General features: G+C 46.1%; 1 protein-coding gene across 1 annotated transcript in view; it reads right to left on the reverse strand.

Moving 5' to 3' along the window:
* NBEAL2 (neurobeachin like 2) overlaps nucleotides 1-20,371 on the reverse strand; it is an 82,058-nt gene that overhangs the window by 36,951 nt on the left and 24,736 nt on the right. Inside the window, 15 exon segments of the mRNA XM_087948350.1 lie at nucleotides 3,312-3,471; nucleotides 7,875-8,053; nucleotides 9,741-10,457; nucleotides 11,077-11,162; nucleotides 12,558-12,717; nucleotides 14,266-14,424; nucleotides 15,871-16,024; nucleotides 16,133-16,235; nucleotides 16,574-16,733; nucleotides 18,005-18,138; nucleotides 18,294-18,465; nucleotides 18,687-18,779; nucleotides 18,931-19,013; nucleotides 19,288-19,444; nucleotides 19,446-19,607. Of these exon segments, the coding sequence (XP_087804476.1) occupies nucleotides 3,312-3,471; nucleotides 7,875-8,053; nucleotides 9,741-10,457; nucleotides 11,077-11,162; nucleotides 12,558-12,717; nucleotides 14,266-14,424; nucleotides 15,871-16,024; nucleotides 16,133-16,235; nucleotides 16,574-16,733; nucleotides 18,005-18,138; nucleotides 18,294-18,465; nucleotides 18,687-18,779; nucleotides 18,931-19,013; nucleotides 19,288-19,444; nucleotides 19,446-19,607 (2,679 nt within the window).

The raw sequence follows: 20,371 nt of genomic DNA on the forward strand, positions 1-20,371 counted from the left end.
TCCTTCCCTCAAAATGATGCTATAGAGCACTGCACACCAGAACAACTAGACACAAGGAGAGTTTTTTCCCGAATGCCATCACTCTGCTAAACAAATAATCCCCTCAACACTGTCCAACTATTTACAAAGTGTACACTACTATTACTGTTAATCTTCTCATCACTCCTTATCACCCATCCCCTCCCACTTGTGATTGTAGGACTGTAACTTTGTTGCTTGTATCCTTACGATTTATATTGATTGTTTCCTAGTATGATTTGATTGTTGATTGTACCCTATGACTATCATTAAGTATTGGACCTTATGATTCTTTTTTTTTTTTTTTTTAAACAAGTTTTATTAATTTTTAAAACACACAAATTGTCATTATTCATTACATGTTTAAACCTTTTTTCATTGTCAATTTAACAAGTCAGATAAATTATAATTCTGTTTTAAACCATTTCCATACAACATACCAAAACCTCTTATCCAATTTCTCTTTACTTCTCTTTATTCTTATTCAATATCATTATTATTATTTCATCTGTTTCTTTCTGACTTAGTTACCATTATTCTCAATCTATATTTCTACAATTTTTAACTAATTCTCCCCCCAAAAAGACATATACACACAACACACAAAACATAAAAAAAATCTTTTTGGAAAGTAACTTGGACCCAGGTGTCTCTCTCTTCATGGACTTCAATTATATTCATGCTCATCTTACATATCATTACTTATTTACCATTTTAAGCCTTCTATATTAACTTCCCCACATATTTCACACTTCTTACTTCTATCTTAATTAATCATCTTAATTTGAATCATTATATTTATATCTTTTGTCCATTTTTTATCATCCCTTTGTCTCATTCCTTATAAAAAAAAAAAAGAAAATAAGTTTCTCCTGAAATCATTAATCAGAGTATGATGCCTTTCTATCTCCCCACTAAGTTAATCAAATTAATCTTTAAAATAATATCTAATACCCAATCCGATTTTGCTTGGTACATTCTATCTAACTAATACATCCAACATAATTAAGTACATAATTAGACAATAAATCCAAATATTAAAAAAAGATACTATAATAAAAATTTTATAATAACATCAATACCATAGTCTTATTAAACTCTTTAATTAAAACAATATTCTAAACCTCCCCTATTATTAAGTTTTAAAGCCAATCATTTTTAAACATTTTAACATTTTAATCTCTTATCAACTCTTAAATCATTACAATACTACCATCTCATCTTATGTACCTTGCAAAATCTTTTTTTTTAAAAAAAATTATACTTTATCCATTATCCAAAAAAAGTTTCTTTTTTTCATTTAATTTCAAGACATTGTAGCTTTTCTCCACCTTTTCCCTTTCTTTCTTCTCCCAACAAACCTTTCTACCCCCCCTTCTTCTAGCCTCTGCCTTGCCAGCTTCCCTTCTCTGTCGTATTCCTTTTCCCTTTTGTTTACTATCATCATATTGGTTTTGCACCTTATTTTTCCCTTTCTTAAATGTTTTTTTAGATCTTAAGTCCTTAAGTCCTTTAATTTTCTTCTTTTCTCTTCTTTTCTTTTCTTTCTCTCTTCCTTCTTTCTGGATCAAGTTCTGAGATTCATTAAAGATGGCTCCTTTCTTTCTTTCTTGTTCCTCTGCTGTCTTCATCTGTTGTAATGTTTGTTGATAATTAATAAGCGCCATTTCTAAGAAAAGGAAAGCTTCTTCCACACCATCTTTACCATTTTTTTTTTGCTTGTTCATATTCTTTTCTTAGTTCCTCAACAGAAAGAGCCATTATAAATCTTTTCTTTTCTTTTCCCCTTCTTTCTTCTTACAACAACCAGAATATTCAAAAGAAAATAAAAAAAAATAAAACAGTCCCAAAGTTATCAGTCAGTCCAAACCAAGGCAGAATTCTCACTTTCTCCTTCTGGGGCAATATCAATCCAAGAGAAAGAAAGTCCAAATCTGTTTAAAATCTTATTACAATATATTCTAGTCTTCAAATCCTTAAGGCATCTGCTCCAACAAATCTTAGCATACAAATGTTTTCTTTTTAATCCTCTCTCTTCCCACTCATCGCTTAAAACCAATTTTCACCTAAAAGAAATAGGTTTCTTAATATCCAGTTATTTATTCCGTAGGAAAAGAGGGAAAGCTATCCTTTCAGCACCTTCACAGCCGCTTTTTCCTCTTCTGGCAGGTATTATTCAGAAAGTCATACTTTTCAGGAATTTTATTAGATATGTCTTAGAGTCCTAGGAGCCAAGAAAAACTTTCTCCTCTCAATCACTTTCTCCACTTCCTCCTGCGCATTCTTACCCGGCTGCCAGCTTCTTTGTGGCGGCCATTACAGACCGCCGCTGCACCGTCCTGGGAAAAGGGAGTTCTGCCGGCCAGGGAGGGAGTCTGCAGCACCCCCAAACCCTTCTCCGGATCCCCCTACCTTCAGCTGCCCCTGCAGGGCAGCCTAGCTCCGTACCCGGCTGGGTCGGAGCCCCAAAACGGCTAGCGCGGCAGGATCGCGCAGCTTCGCAAATCCCTGCCGCTCGCGAAGCCGACAAACCGGAAGACCCGGAGTCTTGACCTTATGATTCTTGATTCTTAACGAAGGTACCTTTTCTTTTATGTACACTGAGAGTATTTACACCAAGACAAATTCCTTGTGTGTCCAATCACACTTGGCCAATAAAGTATTCTATTCTATTCTATTCTATTCTATTCTATTCTATTCTATTCTATTCTATTCTATTCTATTCTAATTCTATTCTAATTCTATTCTATTCTATTCTAATTCTATTCTATTCTATTCTATTTTCTATTCTATTCTATTCTATTCTAATTCTATTCTAATTCTATTCTAATTCTATTCTATTCTATTCTATTCTATTCTATTCTAATTCTATTCTATTCTAATTCTATTCTATTTTCTATTCTATTCTATTCTATTCTATTCTATTCTATTCTATTCTATTCTATTCTATTCTATTCTATTCTATTCTATTCTAATTCTATTCTAATTCTATTCTATTCTATTCTATTCTATTCTAATTCTATTCTAATTCTAATTCTATTCTATGTTACCTAGTTACCCAGAAAACCACCAAGCTCAGACAGCGCCAAGAACCTCCACAGTCCCCCCCTCCTCCTCCTCCTCCTCTCATCCTTTTCCTCTCTGCAAACCCCTTCCTTCTAGCACTGATGATGTTACCTAGCCAGGCCATGAAACGCCTGCAAGCGAACCACCCAGCTCAGAGGCCCACCCCGCAAATCTTCCTTCCTTCCCCTCCCACCGAGGGTCACCGTCTGCCGCTCCCAGCCACCTACCTTCTCACTCCACAGGACCTGGTTGTTGTGGCCTTCCGAGAACAAGAAATCCTGGAGGAGGTGGAGCAGTTTCAGGGCGTTCTGGGTGAGGCTCGGCAGCAGAGCCGGGGTGCTCTCCTTCAGGTCCGTCAGGGCCGACTCCATCATCATCTCCAGCAGGCTGTGGAAGGGCGGGGGGCAGAAATGAGAGGCGGGAGCAGGAGGAGGCGTCAATCGATCTTGAGGGAAAGGGGAAAGGCTGAAAATGGGTGCTGGGCAGAGGTCCGTCGGAAGGCAACTTCCCGTTCCATTTATGCCCCAGCGGGCCGTGTCTTAAAACACAGCCAAGTGAGATGATGTCCATGTGTGAAAACGAAGCCATGCAACACACACACACACACACACACACACACACACACACACACAGAGTCAGTCTCACATACCAGGAATGAGCGCCATCTCGCCATCGACTCCTTGGTCTTCTAAGATCATGGATCCCTTTCTCTCCAACCTCACCCCTTATCTCTTGAGTCCAAATCTCTCTCCTTCTCATGTGTGAAAACGAGGCCATCCAACACACACACACACACAAACACACACACACACACACACACACACACAGAGTCAGTCTCACATACCAGGAATGAGCGCCATCTCGCCATCGACTCCTTGGTCTTCTAAGATCATGGATCCCTTTCTCTCCAACCTCACCCCTTATCTCTTGAGTCCAAAGCTCTCTCTTCAGCAGAGGGATGGACGAATATTTCGAATATTTTGGCAGGCTGAGCTTCTTTTAAAAATGCGATTTGGCTTCTAAAGCCAACACCCTCTCCCCGGGGGAGTGAACCACAGTGGAGACGACGGAGCCAAAGCTTTTTCAGTGGGGGCAGAGAGAAGGATCTTAAAGAGCCAAATGGGACCCCAACTTGCGGTTTGGGGTCCTTCAAGAGTAAGGCCTTTGCCCCCATTTGTGAATCTGCTTGTGTGTGTGGGGGGTGTCTGCGAAAGGACACAAGAAGGAAGCTATGGGATCCAGAAGTTGCCTCGTCTTCTTTGATATAACGTTATCTATTGCAGTATCTCCCCTATGCCGAAGCCCCCCTTGCCTTGGAGATAAACCCCGCTGAACTGTATCCTGCTGAAGATTTGGACAGAAGTTCTGATGGAAGAGAATATTTGTAACTCGGGGAGACTTTGGTGCTCTCTGAGCTTGGTGGGTTTTCTTGCAGATGTTTCGTGACCCAACTAGGCAACATCATCAGTGCTAGAAGAGAGTGGGTCTTGCTCTCTGTTCGTACACTATTTCTTCCAGCCTTGATGACGCTATCTAGCTGGCTTACAAAAATGTTTGCAAGGAAACAATGAAGCTCCAAGAAAACGAAACACCCCACAGTCCTCCTCCTCCTCCTCTTCTCCACAAACCCTACTCTCTTCTAGCAATGATAATATCACATAGTTCGGTCATGAAACGTCTGCAAGGAAACCACCAAGCTGAGAAAGCACCAAGGACCCCACAGTCCTTTTCCTCCTTCTCCTCCTCCTCCTCCTCCTCTTCCTCACCACCCCCCCCCCTTCCCTTCTAGAACGGATATCGTTCCTTGTTAGATAATGAAATATCTGCAAGAAAGACACCAGCCACACAGAGTACCAAGGACCTCACAAGTCAGAAGTCCTCAAGAAAGATTTTGTCCACAGCACAGATATTCTACTGGCTGACATGAAAAGATAGTGGATCCAACCAGGGTTTATCTAAAGAAGACCCTGGTAGCTTCCGTTGGCCGCTCTCCACCAGATCCCTTCCCTTCACCTGGGTTTGATCTCAAGGGAGAAGTTCCTTCTTTCCCCCTACTCTTTTTCCTTCCTTTCCTCTTCTTCCTTTCTGCAACCTTCCTTCCTTTCTTCTTTCCTTCCTTCCACCCTTTTCTTCCTCCTTTCCTTCCTTTTCTTTCTACTGCCTTTGTTCTTTCCTTTCCTTTCCCATCCTTCCTTCCATCCCTCCTCCTCCCTGCAATCTTCCTTCCTCCTTTCCTTTCCTTCCTTCCACCCTTTTCTTCCTCCTTTCCTTTCCTCCCTCGCTCCCTTCCTCTTCCTTTCCCCCTTTCTGCAACCTCCCTCCCTCCCTCTTTCCCTTCCTCCTTCCCTTCCTTCCTTCCTTTCTACTGCCTTTGTTCCTTCCTTTCCTTTCCTTTTCCTTCCTTCCTTCCATTCCTCCACCTCTGCAACCTTCCTTCCTTTCCTTTCCTTCCTTCCTGCTTTCCTTTCCTTTCCTCTTTGAAACCTTCCTCCCTTCCTTCCTCCTTTCCTTTCCTTTCCTTCCTTTTCTTTCTTTTCCTCTTTGAAACCTTCCTCCCTTCCTCCCTCCTTTCCTTTCCTCTTTGAAACCTTCCTCCCTTCCTCCCTTCTTTCCTTTCCTTCCCTTCCTTCCTCCTTTCCTTTCCTTTCTTTTCCTCTTTGAAACCTCCCTCCCTCCTTTCCTTTCCTTTCCTCTTTGAAACCTTCCTCCTTCCTCCTTTCCTTTCCTTTCCTCTTTGAAACCTTCCTCCCTTCCTTCCTCCTTTCCTTTCCTTTCTTTTCCTTTCCTTTCCTCTTTGAAACCTTCCTCCCTCCCTTCCTCCTTTCCTTTCCTTTCCTCTTTGAAACCTTCCTCCCTTCCTTCCTCCTTTCCTTTCCTTTCCTTTCCTTTCCTTTCCTTTCCTTTCCTTTCCTTACCTTACCTTTCCTTTCCTTTCCTTTCCTCTTTGAAACCTTCCTCCCTTCCTTCCTCCTTTCCTTTCCTTTCTTTTCCTTTCCTTCCCTCTTTGAAACCTTCCTCCCTTCCTTCCTCCTTTCCTTTCCTTTCCTTTCCTTTCCTTTCCTTTCCTTTCCTTTCCTTTCCTTTCCTTACCTTTCCTTTCCTTTCCTTTCCTTTCCTCTTTGAAACCTTCCTCCCTCCCTTCCTCCTTTCCTTTCCTTTCCTTTCCTTTCCTTTCCTTTCCTTTCCTTTCCTTTCCTTTCCTCTTTGAAACCTTCCTCCTTCCTTCCTCCTTTCCTTTCCTTTCCTTTCCTTTCCTTTCCTTTCCTTTCCTTTCCTTACCTTACCTTTCCTTTCCTTTCTTTCTTTTCCTTTCCTTTCCTCTTTGAAACCTTCCTCCCTCCCTTCCTCCTTTCCTTTCCTTTCCTCTTTGAAACCTTCCTCCCTTCCTTCCTCCTTTCCTTTCCTTTCCTTTCCTTTCCTTTCCTTTCCTTTCCTTTCCTTTCCTTTCCTTTCCTTACCTTACCTTTCCTTTCCTCTTTGAAACCTTCCTCCCTTCCTTCCTCCTTTCCTTTCCTTTCTTTTCCTTTCCTTCCCTCTTTGAAACCTTCCTCCCTCCCTTCCTCCTTTCCTTTCCTTTCCTTTCCTTTCCTCTTTGAAACCTTCCTCCCTTCCTTCCTCCTTTCCTTTCCTTTCCTTTCCTTTCCTTTCCTTTCCTTACCTTACCTTACCTTACCTTTCCTTTCCTTTCCTTTCCTTTCCTCTTTGAAACCTTCCTCCCTCCCTCCTTTCCTTTCCTTTCCTTTCCTTTCCTTTCCTTTCCTTTCCTTTCCTTTCCTTACCTTACCTTACCTTTCCTTTCCTTTCCTTTCCTTTCCTTTCCTTTCCTTTCCTTACCTTACCTTTCCTTTCCTTTCCTTTCCTTTCCTCTTTGAAACCTTCCTCCCTCCCTTCCTCCTTTCCTTTCCTTTCCTTTCCTTTCCTTTCCTTCTTTCCTTTTCTTTCCTTTCCTTTCCTTTCCTTTCCTTTCCTCTTTGAAACCTTCCTCCCTTCCTTCCTCCTTTCCTTTCCTTTCCTTTCCTTTCCTTTCCTTTCCTTTCCTTTCCTTTCCTTTCCTTTCCTTACCTTTCCTTTCCTTTCCTTTCCTCTTTGAAACCTTCCTCCTTCCTCCTTTCCTTTCCTTTCCTTTCCTTTCCTTTCTTTTCCTTTCCTCTTTGAAACCTTCCTCCCTTCCTTCCTCCTTTCCTTTCCTTTCCTTTCCTTTCCTTTCCTTTTCCTTTCCTTTCCTTTCCTCTTTGAAACCTTCCTCCCTTCCTTCCTCCTTTCCTTTCCTTTCCTTTCTTTTCCTTTCCTTTCCTCTTTGAAACCTTCCTCCCTTCCTTCCTCCTTTCCTTTCCTTTCCTTTCCTTTCTTTTCCTTTCCTCTTTGAAACCTTCCTCCCTTCCTTCCTCCTTTCCTTTCCTTTCCTTTCCTTTCCTTTCCTTTCCTTTCCTTTCCTTTCCTCTTTGAAACCTTCCTCCCTTCCTTCTTCCTTTCCTTTCCTTTCCTTTCCTTTCCTTTCCTTTCCTTTCCTTTCCTTTCCTCTTTGAAACCTTCCTCCCTTCCTTCTTCCTTTCCTTTCCTTTCCTTTCCTTTCCTTTCCTTTCCTTTCCTTTCCTTTCCTTTCCTCTCCTCTTTGAAACCTTCCTCCCTTCTAGCACTGACGATGTTACCTACATAGGAGGGTCATGAAACGCTGGCAAGGAAACCACCGACTTCGGAGGGCCTGGGGCATTCAACCGCTAAAGCCCCTGGATGCTCCCCTGGAGGCTCCCCTGGGCCCCTCTGCCCCGTGGGGGCCCCCCTCCCCTTACCTGCGCTTGATCTCGTCAGGTGGGCGGACCAGCTCACAGGCCGAGCCCAGCTTGGTGAGGACGGAGAAGACCTGTCCTCGTTCTTTCCAGGCCACGTCGTCCCAGCCCTCCACGCCCCGCCAGGTGACTGAGAAGATGATGTTGGTCAGCAGGTTGCAGAGCTCTTCCTCCGGGGTTTGCTAGGGGCGGGAAGGAATGAGATGGCGGGATTGCAGGCCCCAAGACAGCAGGCGGAGGCACAACAGCCGCACCTGCCTCTATACCTGCCTCCACCTGTCTGGAGGAAAGGGCCCCTTTGCAACACAACACTGACTTCCCTGCATTTTCCTCTCGTCTGTCTATCTATCTATCTATCTATCTATCTATCTATCTATCTATCTATCTATCTATCTATCTATCTATCTCTATCTATCTTTATCTATCTATCTATCTATCTCTATCTATCTATCTATCTATCTATCTATCTATCTATCTATCTATCTATCTATCTATCTAATCTAATCTAATCTAATCTAATCTAATCTACCTACCTACCTACCTACCTGGCTTACCTACCTTACCTACCTACCTACCTGTTTGATTTATTGGCTTCCCACAGAGCACAGGTAATCCTCGATTTACAACAGTTCATTGAGTGACCATTCGAAGTCCCAACTGAAAAAAGCGACGTATGACCTTTTTTTTTTCACACTTAAAAAAAAACTGCTTGCAGCATTCTCCCCACCCCCCATGGTCATTCATGTCGCTACAATTATGCCCAAAATGTCTATTGCTAAGTGAGACATTTGTGAAGTGAGTTTTGCCCCATTTTACGACCTTTCTTGCCAGGGCTGTTATGCGGATCACGGCAGATTGTTATGGTAGTAATACCGTTGTTAAGTGAATCTGGCTTCCCCATTAACTTAGGTTAGAAAAGGTCATCTAGTCCAAGGTCGCTAACCTTTTGGACCTCAGGGACCACCAAACTCATAATTTTAAATCCCGCGGACCAGAGACCCTGGGAAAATCCCCCAAAAGTCTGCAGGAAAATTCCCACCCCGTTTTCCTACCCATCGATCGTTCTTTATTTGGGATCGCAGGATCCCGTCTCCAGCTCCATTCTCAGGGGAGAAGAGAGAGACTTTTGACTTCATGCAAGGAAAGCAGCAGAAGCAGCAGAAGTCTTTCTTTCTCTCCCCAAACTCCGCCAGAAATGAGTCTTTGTCGGGCAGCCTCTTGGAGCAGGAGGCCTTGCAGGGTCCCAAAGACTCATTTCTGGCGGAATCTGGGGGAGAGAAAGAAAGACTTCTGCTGCTTTCCTTGCATGCAGCCAAAAGCAGAAGAAGAAAGAAGCGGAAAGAAACAGCCCGGTGGCCAGGCCAGGTGCGTGGGGCAAGTGGGGCAAGTTCCCTTCCTCCGCCCTTTCCCCCCTCCCCTCACTACCTCATGTTGTGCACAGTGCAAGCGACGCAAGCCTTGTGTTCCTGCACAGCCTGGATTAATTACTTTGGGGGTGACATTTCTCTGCAGACCACCAAAATTTTCTCATAGACCACCAGTGGTCCCCAGCCCACCAGTTGGCGACCACTGATCTAGGGGACATCGCAACCATCATGACTACGAGTCAGTTGCCGGGCATCTGAATTTGACCGCATGACCGTGGGAACGCCGCAAAGATCGTGGGGGGAAAAAAACCATCATCAGTCCCTTCTTTCAGTGCCATTTGTCACTAAACAAACCGTTGTAAGCTCAGGACCGCCCTTATAAAAACGAGGACCAGGTGCTGGCCAAAGAGGAACCCATGGGGAGGAAAATCCACAAAATACCGGGTCAAGAACCGAGGCCATCCGCTGAGGGAGAAGACCTCCCGAGGACATCCAAACTCACCTGAGGGTTGCTGGTGTTGGAGATGCTGTCGCTTGGCAGCGTTTCCTGGTAGCTCGTCTCATCCAGCACATTGGACAAGCTGGAGCTCTTCCGAGCCCTCGAACCCGGGAACGGCTTGAAGTTCTCCAGAGGGGACGGGGTCCCAGAAAGGCTGAGGGGCGTCTGGTTGCCACTTTCCAAGGTGGCCGCCGAACTGCTGCTTCCCAAATCCAAGCCGAGGTCAAAGAGGGAATTGGAGAAAGGCGAGAGCGGGTGGTAGACGCGGTCGGCCGGGCCTCCTGGGTGGGCCTCTCCCTGCCCGGGAAGGTCCATGATGTTGGAGGAGGAAGAGTGGCTGGCCAGCTCCAAGGAGTCGAAGGACTTGAAGGCGTACGACTGGAAGATCTTGTTCTTCTGGCTGGTGGGAGAGATGGACAGGTCCGAGAAACCTTCGGACAGCTCGTGGTCAGACGCTTCGTAGTCCAGGGGGAGGAAGACGTCCAGGTCTGGCAGTTCAGAGGCCGAGGGGCTGGAGCCCACCAGCTCTTTCCCCCTTTCCAGGCTGGGCTGCTGCTCCGAGAACTTCAAGAAGTCCGCTCCGTTGGCCGAGCTCGACAGGCTGTGTTGGCGAGACTCGTACGACTCCTTGACGTAGAGCTTGGTGAGGGTGTCCTGCCAGCCTGCCAGCTTGGCCAGCTGCTTCACCATGTCGTGCTGTGAGTAAATGAGGTGGAAGAGCTGGAGAGGGAGAGAAAGGGAGTCAGTGCCAGGCACGGACAACCAGATCCACCTGCCTAGCTGTCTACTTCATTGTTTCCTGCCTGTTGTACAGGAATCTGTCCACCGTTTGCCTGGGAACGACCAGGCGAGGCTGAAAAGGCCTTCAGGGGTAGCTGCAACTTTACACCTTGTGTTTTTGCAGTGAATCAAAGCTAATTCATCCCTAGAAGCACGGATGGGGGTGTGGGTGGGGGGGAACTGTGCAGCCCTTGATGCTTTCTGAACTTGGTGGTTTTCGTGCAGACGTTTCATGACCCAACTAGGTGACATCGTCAACGCAAGAAGTGGGGTGTGCAGGGAGGAGGAGGATGACAACTACGGAGTCCTTGGTGTTCTCTGAGCTTACTTGATTCCTTGCAGACATTTCATGACCCAACTAGGAAGCATCATCCGTGCTGGAAGGGTGGGGGAATCTGCTCTCTGTTTATATACAATCCCTTCGAGCCCTGATGATGTTCCCTAGTTGGGTCATGAAATGTCTGCAAGGAAACAAGTAAGCTCAGAGACTACCAAGGACCTCTCAAAACCACTTCCTGTTTCACTCCCGTTGGACCAAGGGGTTCCAAGTCCTATATACCTTCCTGCAGATGTCCAGTCTGACCGTCAGATCTGCCCGGTGGGAGAGGTACACGACTGCCATCAGATCCTTGTAGTTCGGGGAATCTGAGAATAAGAAAACAAAGATCGAAACGGCTTCTCCCTTATGTCAAAACCATGTTAAAGCACAAAATGTTTGACGGGTTCTCACAAATGCAAAGAACAGTTAAGAATTACGACAATGAAGACAAAAGTTCTCAGGTCGTTGCCACCCTACACGTAAGAATCATGTTCAGGTAGTTTCTCGCAAATCCATCAATCCACAGGGGCAGATGTGAAGCAGCTGGTTCCTACAACATCTAAGCTCCTCAGGTCAACCAAACACAAGTATTTGTGTTTAGTATTTGATGAATACAACATATCAGTGTTTTTTTCAGCTTTGGTTGCTTGAAGGTGGGTGGATTTCAATTTCCAGAATCCCGAGCCAGCATGGCTGGCTGGAGAATTCTGGGAATTGAAGTCGACCCATCTTCAAGCGGCCAAGGTTGAGAAATGTTAATTGACAGACCCTCTTAAAAATAAGCATTACTCACAGGGCAGTCAAACGTCACTGTCCAGAAGATCTCAAATGTTGAAATGTTTGTAAAAGACCTTCTCCCTTCATTCTCAACCTTGTTAAAACTCTTGGAAGCCCTTCCTTATCTTGGATTTAAGCTAAAAAGTTTTAGCTGATTTACAGACCCTCTTAAAAATAATCATTACTCACAGGGAACCTCTTTTGGCAGTCAAACCTCACTGTCCAGAAGATCTCAAATGTTGAAAGGTTTGTAAAAGACCTTGCCAAGTTGAGGACCGCTAAGCCACTGGCTCATCTCCCAACCCATACTTGAACCAGGAAGAATAAGTTTGATGTAGTCTAGCCTATGGTGGAAACCTAGACACAGTGTGTAGGTATCTCCCATGGGTTGATGGATTTCTACTGTAGGTGGTCTCTACACATTTGAGAACATTGCCAACTGTGGGCTTCAGCTGTTTCTCCTTCTGGCTCACTCTTCTCCAGAGATGCAAAGCGTCACACATTCTGACAACCACTATGCTCTCAAACCAAGTCACACGAGAGGACAACGTCCTCTTTAGGAAAGTACAAAGAATGGGCAAGCGTTCAACTCTCTTTAGTTAGCTACTGCAAAGCAAGTCTAGAACTCAACCAAGACCCTGCCCGCTTTCCTTCTAGATCCATGCTCCAAAACTCATCTGAAACTGACCAGCAGGTTAGGAGAAAGCTACTTGGCACCAAGAATTGGACCAAGAATGATCCACGATGTTCACAATGAAACTGACCAGCAGGTTAGGAGAAAGCTACTTGGCACCAAGAATTGGACCAAGAATGATCCACGATGTTCACAATCAAGCAGGAGAGATGTGTAGTGGGACTGCAACGAACCATGGTGTTTTGGTTCTCCTGAACCTTTCAGGCCCCAAAGCCACCAGAGAAACTATGAGAGGCCCCTGGGCAGGTACCTGCTCCAAGGACTTGCTCCAGAAGGCACCGGAAGAACAATATGGAAACTGGGATGTCGTTCAGGCATGAGATGAAGCCATGGTAGCCGATGTCCTTCAGCTTCAAGCGGTGCTTGTACCGCTCATGGATCTTCTCATACTTCAGCAACTTGTACAAAATCTGTGCGAAAACAAACAAGAATAACAACGTGGTTTGCACTGGAGGGGCACCTGGGATATGGTGGTATCAGCTGTAACGCTCTCGACAGGCTGAACCACAGTACCCATTGCACCCAGCTGGCTGTGCGTGATGGGAATTGCACAGAAAGGTCCCTGGAGGTCACTGGGCTGGGAAAGACGTCTCCAGTACAGGCAGTCCTCGACTTGCAACCCCAACTGAGCCCCAAATTTATGCTGCTTAGTGAGACAGTTGTGAAAGGGACCTTGCCCCATTTTATGACGTTTCTTGCCACAGCTGTTAAGTGAATCACTGCCGTTGATTTTGCTCGTCAGAAAAAGGGGATCGCACGACCCTTGTTGTAAATATGAGTCAGTAGCCAAGCATCTGAATTTTAATCACGTGGCCAATGGGGATGCTGCAATGGTCGTAAGCGTGGAAAAACGGTCAGACGTTACTTTTTTCAATGCCATGGCGACTTCGAATGGTCACTGCATGAATGGTTGTAAGTCGAGGACCACCTGCATTAGGAAGGTAGCCCAATGAGGCTGTTTTTTAGCAGGAGATGAGTAACTTTCTGTAGAGTTTGGAGATCTTCCTGCCCAGAGGTGAAGACCAAGAGCCTTCTTCACAACGCAGCTGTGGTCTGTTGGGATGTTTTCCGACTCTGCGTCTACATAGGGTGCTCCACACACACACAACCACAACCTTGGAGTGTACGAGAGTCTCTATGGCCATCAACTGAGAAGATCTAGTTGGATCCAACCTCATTTCCATCACTGGTAGAAGAACTTGAGCAGGAAGTTACACTTGAAGATCTCAAGGTCCTTCATAACTCAGCTATTGTGTTATTCTGGTTCAGATGAGAAAATTACAGCCTTCTGCACAACACAGCTGGTTATGGGGTTACGTCACACTCCTGTGCCTACGCAGAAGCTCCACACACACAACTACAACCTTGAAATATATGAGAGGCTTCAAGTTGCTAAGGCCATCGACTGAGAAGATCCAGTTGGTCGAAGAACCCCAGGGAGGTTCTTGAGCAAGAAGTTGGACTAAAATAGAATAGACTAGAATAACAGAGTCGGAAGGGACCTTGGAGGTCTTCTAGTCCAACCCCCCCTGCCTAGGCAGGAAACCCTACACCGCTTCAGACAAAGGGTTACCCAACATCTTTTAAAAAATTTCCAGTGTTGGAGCATCCACAACTTCTGGTGGCCAGCTGTTCCACTGATTAATCGCTCTCACTGTCAGGGAGTTTCTCCTTAATTTTCTCTTAATTGCTTCTCTCCTTGATTAGAAGACCTATTATTATTATTATTATCTCTTATTATTCTGGTTCAGGTCAGAAAATCACACCCTTCTGCACAACACAGCTGGTTTTGTGCTTATCTCCCACCCCCGGGCGTACACAGGAGCTCCACACACGACCACAACCTTGACGTATAGGAGCGGCTTCAAGTCTCCATCAACTGAGAAGGTCCACCTGGACCCATCACGAGGAGCAGAACCCCAGGGAGATACCCAAAGCTCATGGAGATGAGTTCCTACCTTGAAGATTCTCTCCCGGACTTCATCCGAGAACTTCCGTTGGATGAGCAGGGAGAAGAAGACCTCCACATTGCCCGGCTCAAACAGGAAAGTGAAGAGCTGATCTTGACACGGTGAACTCTTCTGCAGACTCTGGATCACTTCCAGGATCCCACAAACCTGCGAGATGCACCAGAAGGTACAAACTGCTGTTATATCAAGTCCAGGTTTATTCAGAATCTCAACGCAACAGTCTCGGTTTGTCCTGGGCGCACCTCTTGGAAAGATCATGTTAAACCTTGCTAGATGTTGCCCACGGTTAATCCGCTGATCTTGGTTTGTGGTAGATCTGAAACCTGGGATTTGACCTCTCCATCGGACCAGCGGTCCAACGCAAGACTTCATACTTCAGGACATTTCCCTTCCACAGGGAACTTTCTAAGGTATGGTTGACCTCAACTTCCAAAATTCCTAGCCTTTGGCTCTGCAGGAGAGGAATTCTGAGAGATGAGGTCCAATGTATCTGGAAGATGGCAGGTTGAATAAGCAGGCTGTTGTCAGGATTCAGGCAAGTTAGCCCAATTAAATCAACAGTCTCGAGCCAGACTCCCCAAAACTTCAAAGGATTTATTGGAAGTCAACATGTCGGCATGACCTGGGTGTAGCTGACTCTGGACACGTAATTCACTGTCATCCTTGACCCTGCTTTCCCCCCCACCCCTCTGGGTGTATCATAACTCATATTCTCCAACGAAACATGTCCATAGCCAAGAGTCATCAAACATGCTCTCCAATTAGATTTTTGCATGGCAGAAGCTTCAGTCATCTAATCAGTCTCTGAAGAAAGTATGAATGGAATGTACTTTCGATTCCACACTGCCTCCTGCTCTTTGAAACTCCCCCCTTCTTTCTGTTGTCAACTATAAAACGTGTATGCAAAATGTTTTATGAGTTGACAGCTTACTTATCTGATAATGGGAGGCCATCACAATCCATCTACCAATTCATCCATCCATCCACCCATCCATCTATGCATGCATGCATGCATCCACCCACCCACCTGTTCATCCACCCACCCATCCATCCATCCAGTCCACCCACCCACCTACCCATTGATTTATCTGCCTACCCACCTATCCATCTGTCCTTTCATCCATCCATCCATCTTTTTACCTATCTATTCATCTATCCACCCATCTTTTCATCCACCCACCCACCCACCCACCCATCCACCCACCCATTGATTTATTTGTCCACCCTCCTATCCGTCCCTTCATCCATCCATCCATCCGTCCGTCCGTCCGTCCATCCATCCAGTCCACCCACCCACCTACCCATTGATTTATCTGCCTACCCACCTATCCATCTGTCCTTTCATCCTTTCATCCATCCATCTTTTTACCTATCCATTCATCTACCCACCCACCTACCCTTCTGTCCGTCCATCCACCCACCCATCCACCCACCCATTGATTTATTTGTCCACCCTCCTATCCGTCCCTCCATCCATCCATCCATCCATCCATCCATTCATCCATCCATCCATCCATCCATCCATCCATCCAGGCATCCTGATGTTGTCCAGCCTGTTTCTTCTGCAAGTTCTTGGTTCGGTTCCCAACCCACCTGGTTCTCATCATTTACAGCTGCCAGGTAGTTCATGGTGCTTTGCATCTCATCGCTGGAGATGTTCCTGCAGAAGAAGTCCTGGATCAGGCTGAAGAGGGATTTTTGCACTGTACGGAGGTTATCGGTGGCCATCGGCTTCTCCTTGTAGGTTCTGAGGAGAAGAAGCAGGAAAGGGGTCATAACAGAGAAAAAAGGATCTGTTTTTCTGTTAGAGGAAGGGACACCTTGACCAGGACTTTGCACTGTTCTCTTAACTCACCCGTAATAGGTCCGGATGGAATCTAGGATGTACTGCGTTCCATATTTCTTCCGTATCCTTTGTTTGTGATCCTTAATTATGTTGGACAGGTAGTCGATGTGACCTATCAAAGAGAGAGATTAAGTTGAGGAGGAAGGTGAGCTACACCTGCCCATCCTATTCTCAAGGCAAGGGTCCTCCTTAGATAGTGGTTTCACCCACGTCTCTCTTGAGACATCATGGAAATGGGGCAACTTGACCAAAGAAAGGAGTTCCATAGGAAGTAGCTAATTTAGGGCTCAGGAAATGAAAGGATATCATTGACCCTGGGGAAGAATTTCAACCCATGGAAAGACTCTGTGATGCTCCACGGGTAGAAAAAAGGGTCTTCTCGTTCTCTTGAAAGACCAATCTTTTCCACAAGGATGATAGGTCTTTCAATCTAGACCCCCTGGCCCTTACTCAGCCGGACGGCAAAGTCGCTGTTGGTCCAGATGCGGAAGTCAAAGAGAAGGGCCTGGTAGAAGAGGTGAAGCAAGAAGTTGTGTCCTTCGTTGGCCACCTCTTCCATCAGAATCTCGGAGGCCACGAGGACGTTCATGTCCATCAACTGGCTGGAGACCTGCGGAACATGGAAAGAAGATCTACATGAAGATTGTGTCCTCCGTATCTGTCCAAGAGCAGAGTTCCTGCGACTTCTTCCTGCCATCCATCAAAACTCCTTCTGCTCTTCCAGACCCAACCCCGTGGGATCTAACGCCAAGGAACTGATGCTCAGGACTACAATGCCCATTATTCCCACTGAAGTTGAAGAGGAATTGGGGCCCCACACATCATTATGGGACGGGACCAGGTCTCCTGCTGGATCAGGGATCAAGAGGTCCTTCGACCTTCACCAAGGTTTGGTTGGGAGATCTTTAATCTCACACGTCAGGAAAGGAGAAAAGTGGGACCTATTCCACTCACTGGGTTTCAAAGAAGGGAGAAATACTAGAAAACGACATGAGAGAATGTTATGGAAACACATTGTGTGAAGAGAAAGAAGGCAAAGGAAGCCTGACCGTGGCAGGCAGGCTCAGAAAAATTAAACCATGATGGTCACCATCATGTGTCTGAAACTACGTAGGTTATGACGCTTATAAAAAAGGGGAGGAGTTTCAATTAAATGGTTGGGGGGGGCACCATCTTGAATTTTTGACAATGGACAATTCTGTTTTTGGGAAACAGTAATAAATGGTGCAACACTACAAAGTCCTTGACTTACAACCGTTTCTTTAGCAGCTGCTAAGAGAATTCTGAAAAAATGTAACTTATGATTGATCCTTGCACTTATGACCGTTGCAGTGTCCCTGTGGCCACTGTGATTCGGGTGCTTGGCAACTGGTACGTTATTTATGATGGCTTCAGTATCATGGGTTGACACAATTGCCATTTGCAACCTTCCCAGCTGGCTTCCCACAAACCGTGACACTGGGGAAGCTAGCAGGAAACCACAGGTTGAAATTACAGGATGTTTTGTTTATTAACGGCAACAAATGATGTTGTAAAATTGGATATGGTCATGTGAGGCCTCACTTAATGACCATCCCAGCTAACAATGAATTATTGGGTTCGAATTATGGCCATAAATCAAGAACTACCCGTATTTAGTTCATCAGGGGCAGCCCTTAGCTGGATTTGGCTGAATTTGAAAAACAAGGGTCAGGAGACTATTAAAGAGATCCAGAACTAGAATGAGAGGTTGGGAAGAAGATTACGTTGAAACACTCTTGATCAGGAAGCAACGTGGTCATGTTTGGGTTCATAAAGCAACCGAGAAGGGAAACAGAGATCAAAACATTGGAAACCCAGATGAGACCACCCCCCTCTACGGACGTGGGTATGGATGCTCACCTTCTGTAGCAAGGCTCCAATGATGGCAGGGCCATGGCATCGGACCAAACTCTCCTGATTGACTTGGTGACCACGCAGGAAGTTCTTCACCAGTAGTAAAAAAGCGGCCACTCCATTCTTCTCCAACTTGCCCTCTGAAGTTGGGAAAACCAACAAGGGACATCACCTTCATAATCGTGTTGGTGGCTTTAAGATGGGTGGACTTCAACTCCCAGAATTCCCTAGCCCACCTGTGCTATTCTCCCCCACACACACACACACACATACAAGATGGCAGATTTTTTATCACCTGAAGGTTTCCCCAGGGGAATGTGTAAGCCTTGAGCGCTCTGTGAAGACGTCAACTCTGGGCCCACCAAATCGTGGATCTCCTGGATCTCTTTGCTTTCTTCCTTTTGAGATGCTATTTGGTCCAGCAGAGGGAGGAGGGCTCCCATCCCGCCAACACAGTTGATGACATCCTGCGCAGAACCCAAAACAAAAGCTCCGTGACTTGAGAAACCCATCACAACGTGGACTTCAGAAGACCCCCCCAAATGGGGTGGATGGTGGTAGCAGAACTGCCCTGGAGACCCGACTTGGTCCTACGGACGAGCTAACAGTTGCAGAGAGAAGCTGGGGACAATTTCCTCCCGACAGCCAAGATGGTTCCTCAAACACGTGAGTATGGATTTCCACCTACCTTAACATCCCAGTTCACCACTTGATGCCCCGTCAGCCTCCCATCCAGGTTATGGTTTGGAGAAAGGTCCAGACAGATGTTGCTTTTACAGGCCTAGAAAACCACCAAAGGAGAAGAAGAAGAAGAAAAAAAGAAGGGAAAAGACCAGCTCTGAGGATGGCCAAACGTGGTCCTGACATCAGGCAAGGTCCTCCTTGTAGAGGAGGCTGACCAAAGGTGTGCAGAAATTCAGACTTGGCCTTACCTGGGGTGTGTAGTACAAAAGCAATTTGCTACTCAGTTCCCCAAAATCTCCCTCGGGCTTAAAGGGTGAGGCGATATTTGGTCCTACAGAAGAAGGAAGACTTGATGTCAAGTCAAAGCAAGAAGACTTGGTGTCCTCAAATCCAGAGCGCAACGGGAGCAGGTCCTCCTGTTCCGCTTGAAGTTTTGGAGGATTGTCCTCCATCAAGACATGTCCCCACCCTTATCTCCTGCTTTCCTCTTTGTTCTTGTTTTGCTCTGTTTGGACCACTAACGTCCCCATCCCAAACATCAGTCCAATCTACCTATCCTTCAAGCTTCCTTGGGTGAAGTGGACAAAACGTACGGTTCCTCCTACCTGCCAAGAAGAGGGCCTTCACCTGAGCAGGCTGGAGTGCCTCGTAGAAGATAGCAACTGACCCCAAGTGGCCCTCCAGAGAGGTGGGCATCCCCCACTCGGTGTCCTGGGTCCCCGCGATCATGGTAGAAACCATGCTTTCCCGGGGCGGGATGGGGGGTCCAGGTGTGAGAAGCCAGAGACGCCGGGAAGGACTGTGAGCGGTTCAGAAAAGGGTGCACTGGGATATCCAGGTCCAGAGAGTGAGACGGGGGTGAGTAGATCGTGGACGTGGTTGTGGTCCGATGGCCAGCAGAACCAATGCAGCAAGACGTGAAGGCCTGGCCAAGGAAGAGGAGAAAAGTTGGACATTCAGAAGGTATAAATATGTCCGTTCTTGTCCTATTTTCTAGACCTTCCTTCTTCCAAGTTGGTGTCCTCCAAACCACTAGAAGTTCAACACCGTAATCCCTCTGAAGCGATCGCGCAAAATTGTGTGGGCTGAAGTCCAAACCACCTGGAGAACACCTGAAGGAGATGTCCCAAAGGTGCTTTTCCAAGAGGCAACTGAACTTTCGGGTTTTTCTTTGAAGGCGTTTCGCTTCTCATCCAAGAAGCCTTCTTCAGAAGTGAAACGTCTTCTATGTCCCGTTATAAAATCCAGAAAGGGATGCGGACGGCTACCATTTAAAAACACTTTCTTCAGATATCTATGGAACTTCTCTGTCACGCGGTCATAGTTATCCAGAGAAGCAAAACGCCTTCAAAACAACAACAACAACCAGAAAGTCCAGTTGCTTCTTGAAAAAAAGGACTTTTGGGACAACCATGACCTGGATGGCTGAGAATCTCCATAGAGGTTCTCCGTAGAACTTCCAGAAGGGCCCAGTTTTCGCCCTCCCAGAGCCTCCACACAGACCCTGCACCCAAAATGGGCCACCTGGAGACTCCTGGGAGAGGAGGGGCAGGGTGGGCGGAACCAGCTGGTCGGTTCAACGACCAATTTGGTGAACTAGATGTAAATTTAACAACCAGTTCGCCCAAACCGGTTGGAACCGGCTGAATCCCACCCCTGGCTACAATAATTTTGATGAAAATGAAAATA

Source organism: Notechis scutatus, chromosome Z, assembly GCF_049901735.1.
Source record: "Notechis scutatus isolate UNSWTSFEM ecotype Mainland chromosome Z, rNotScu1.2, whole genome shotgun sequence".
Lineage (NCBI taxonomy): Eukaryota > Metazoa > Chordata > Lepidosauria > Squamata > Elapidae > Notechis > Notechis scutatus.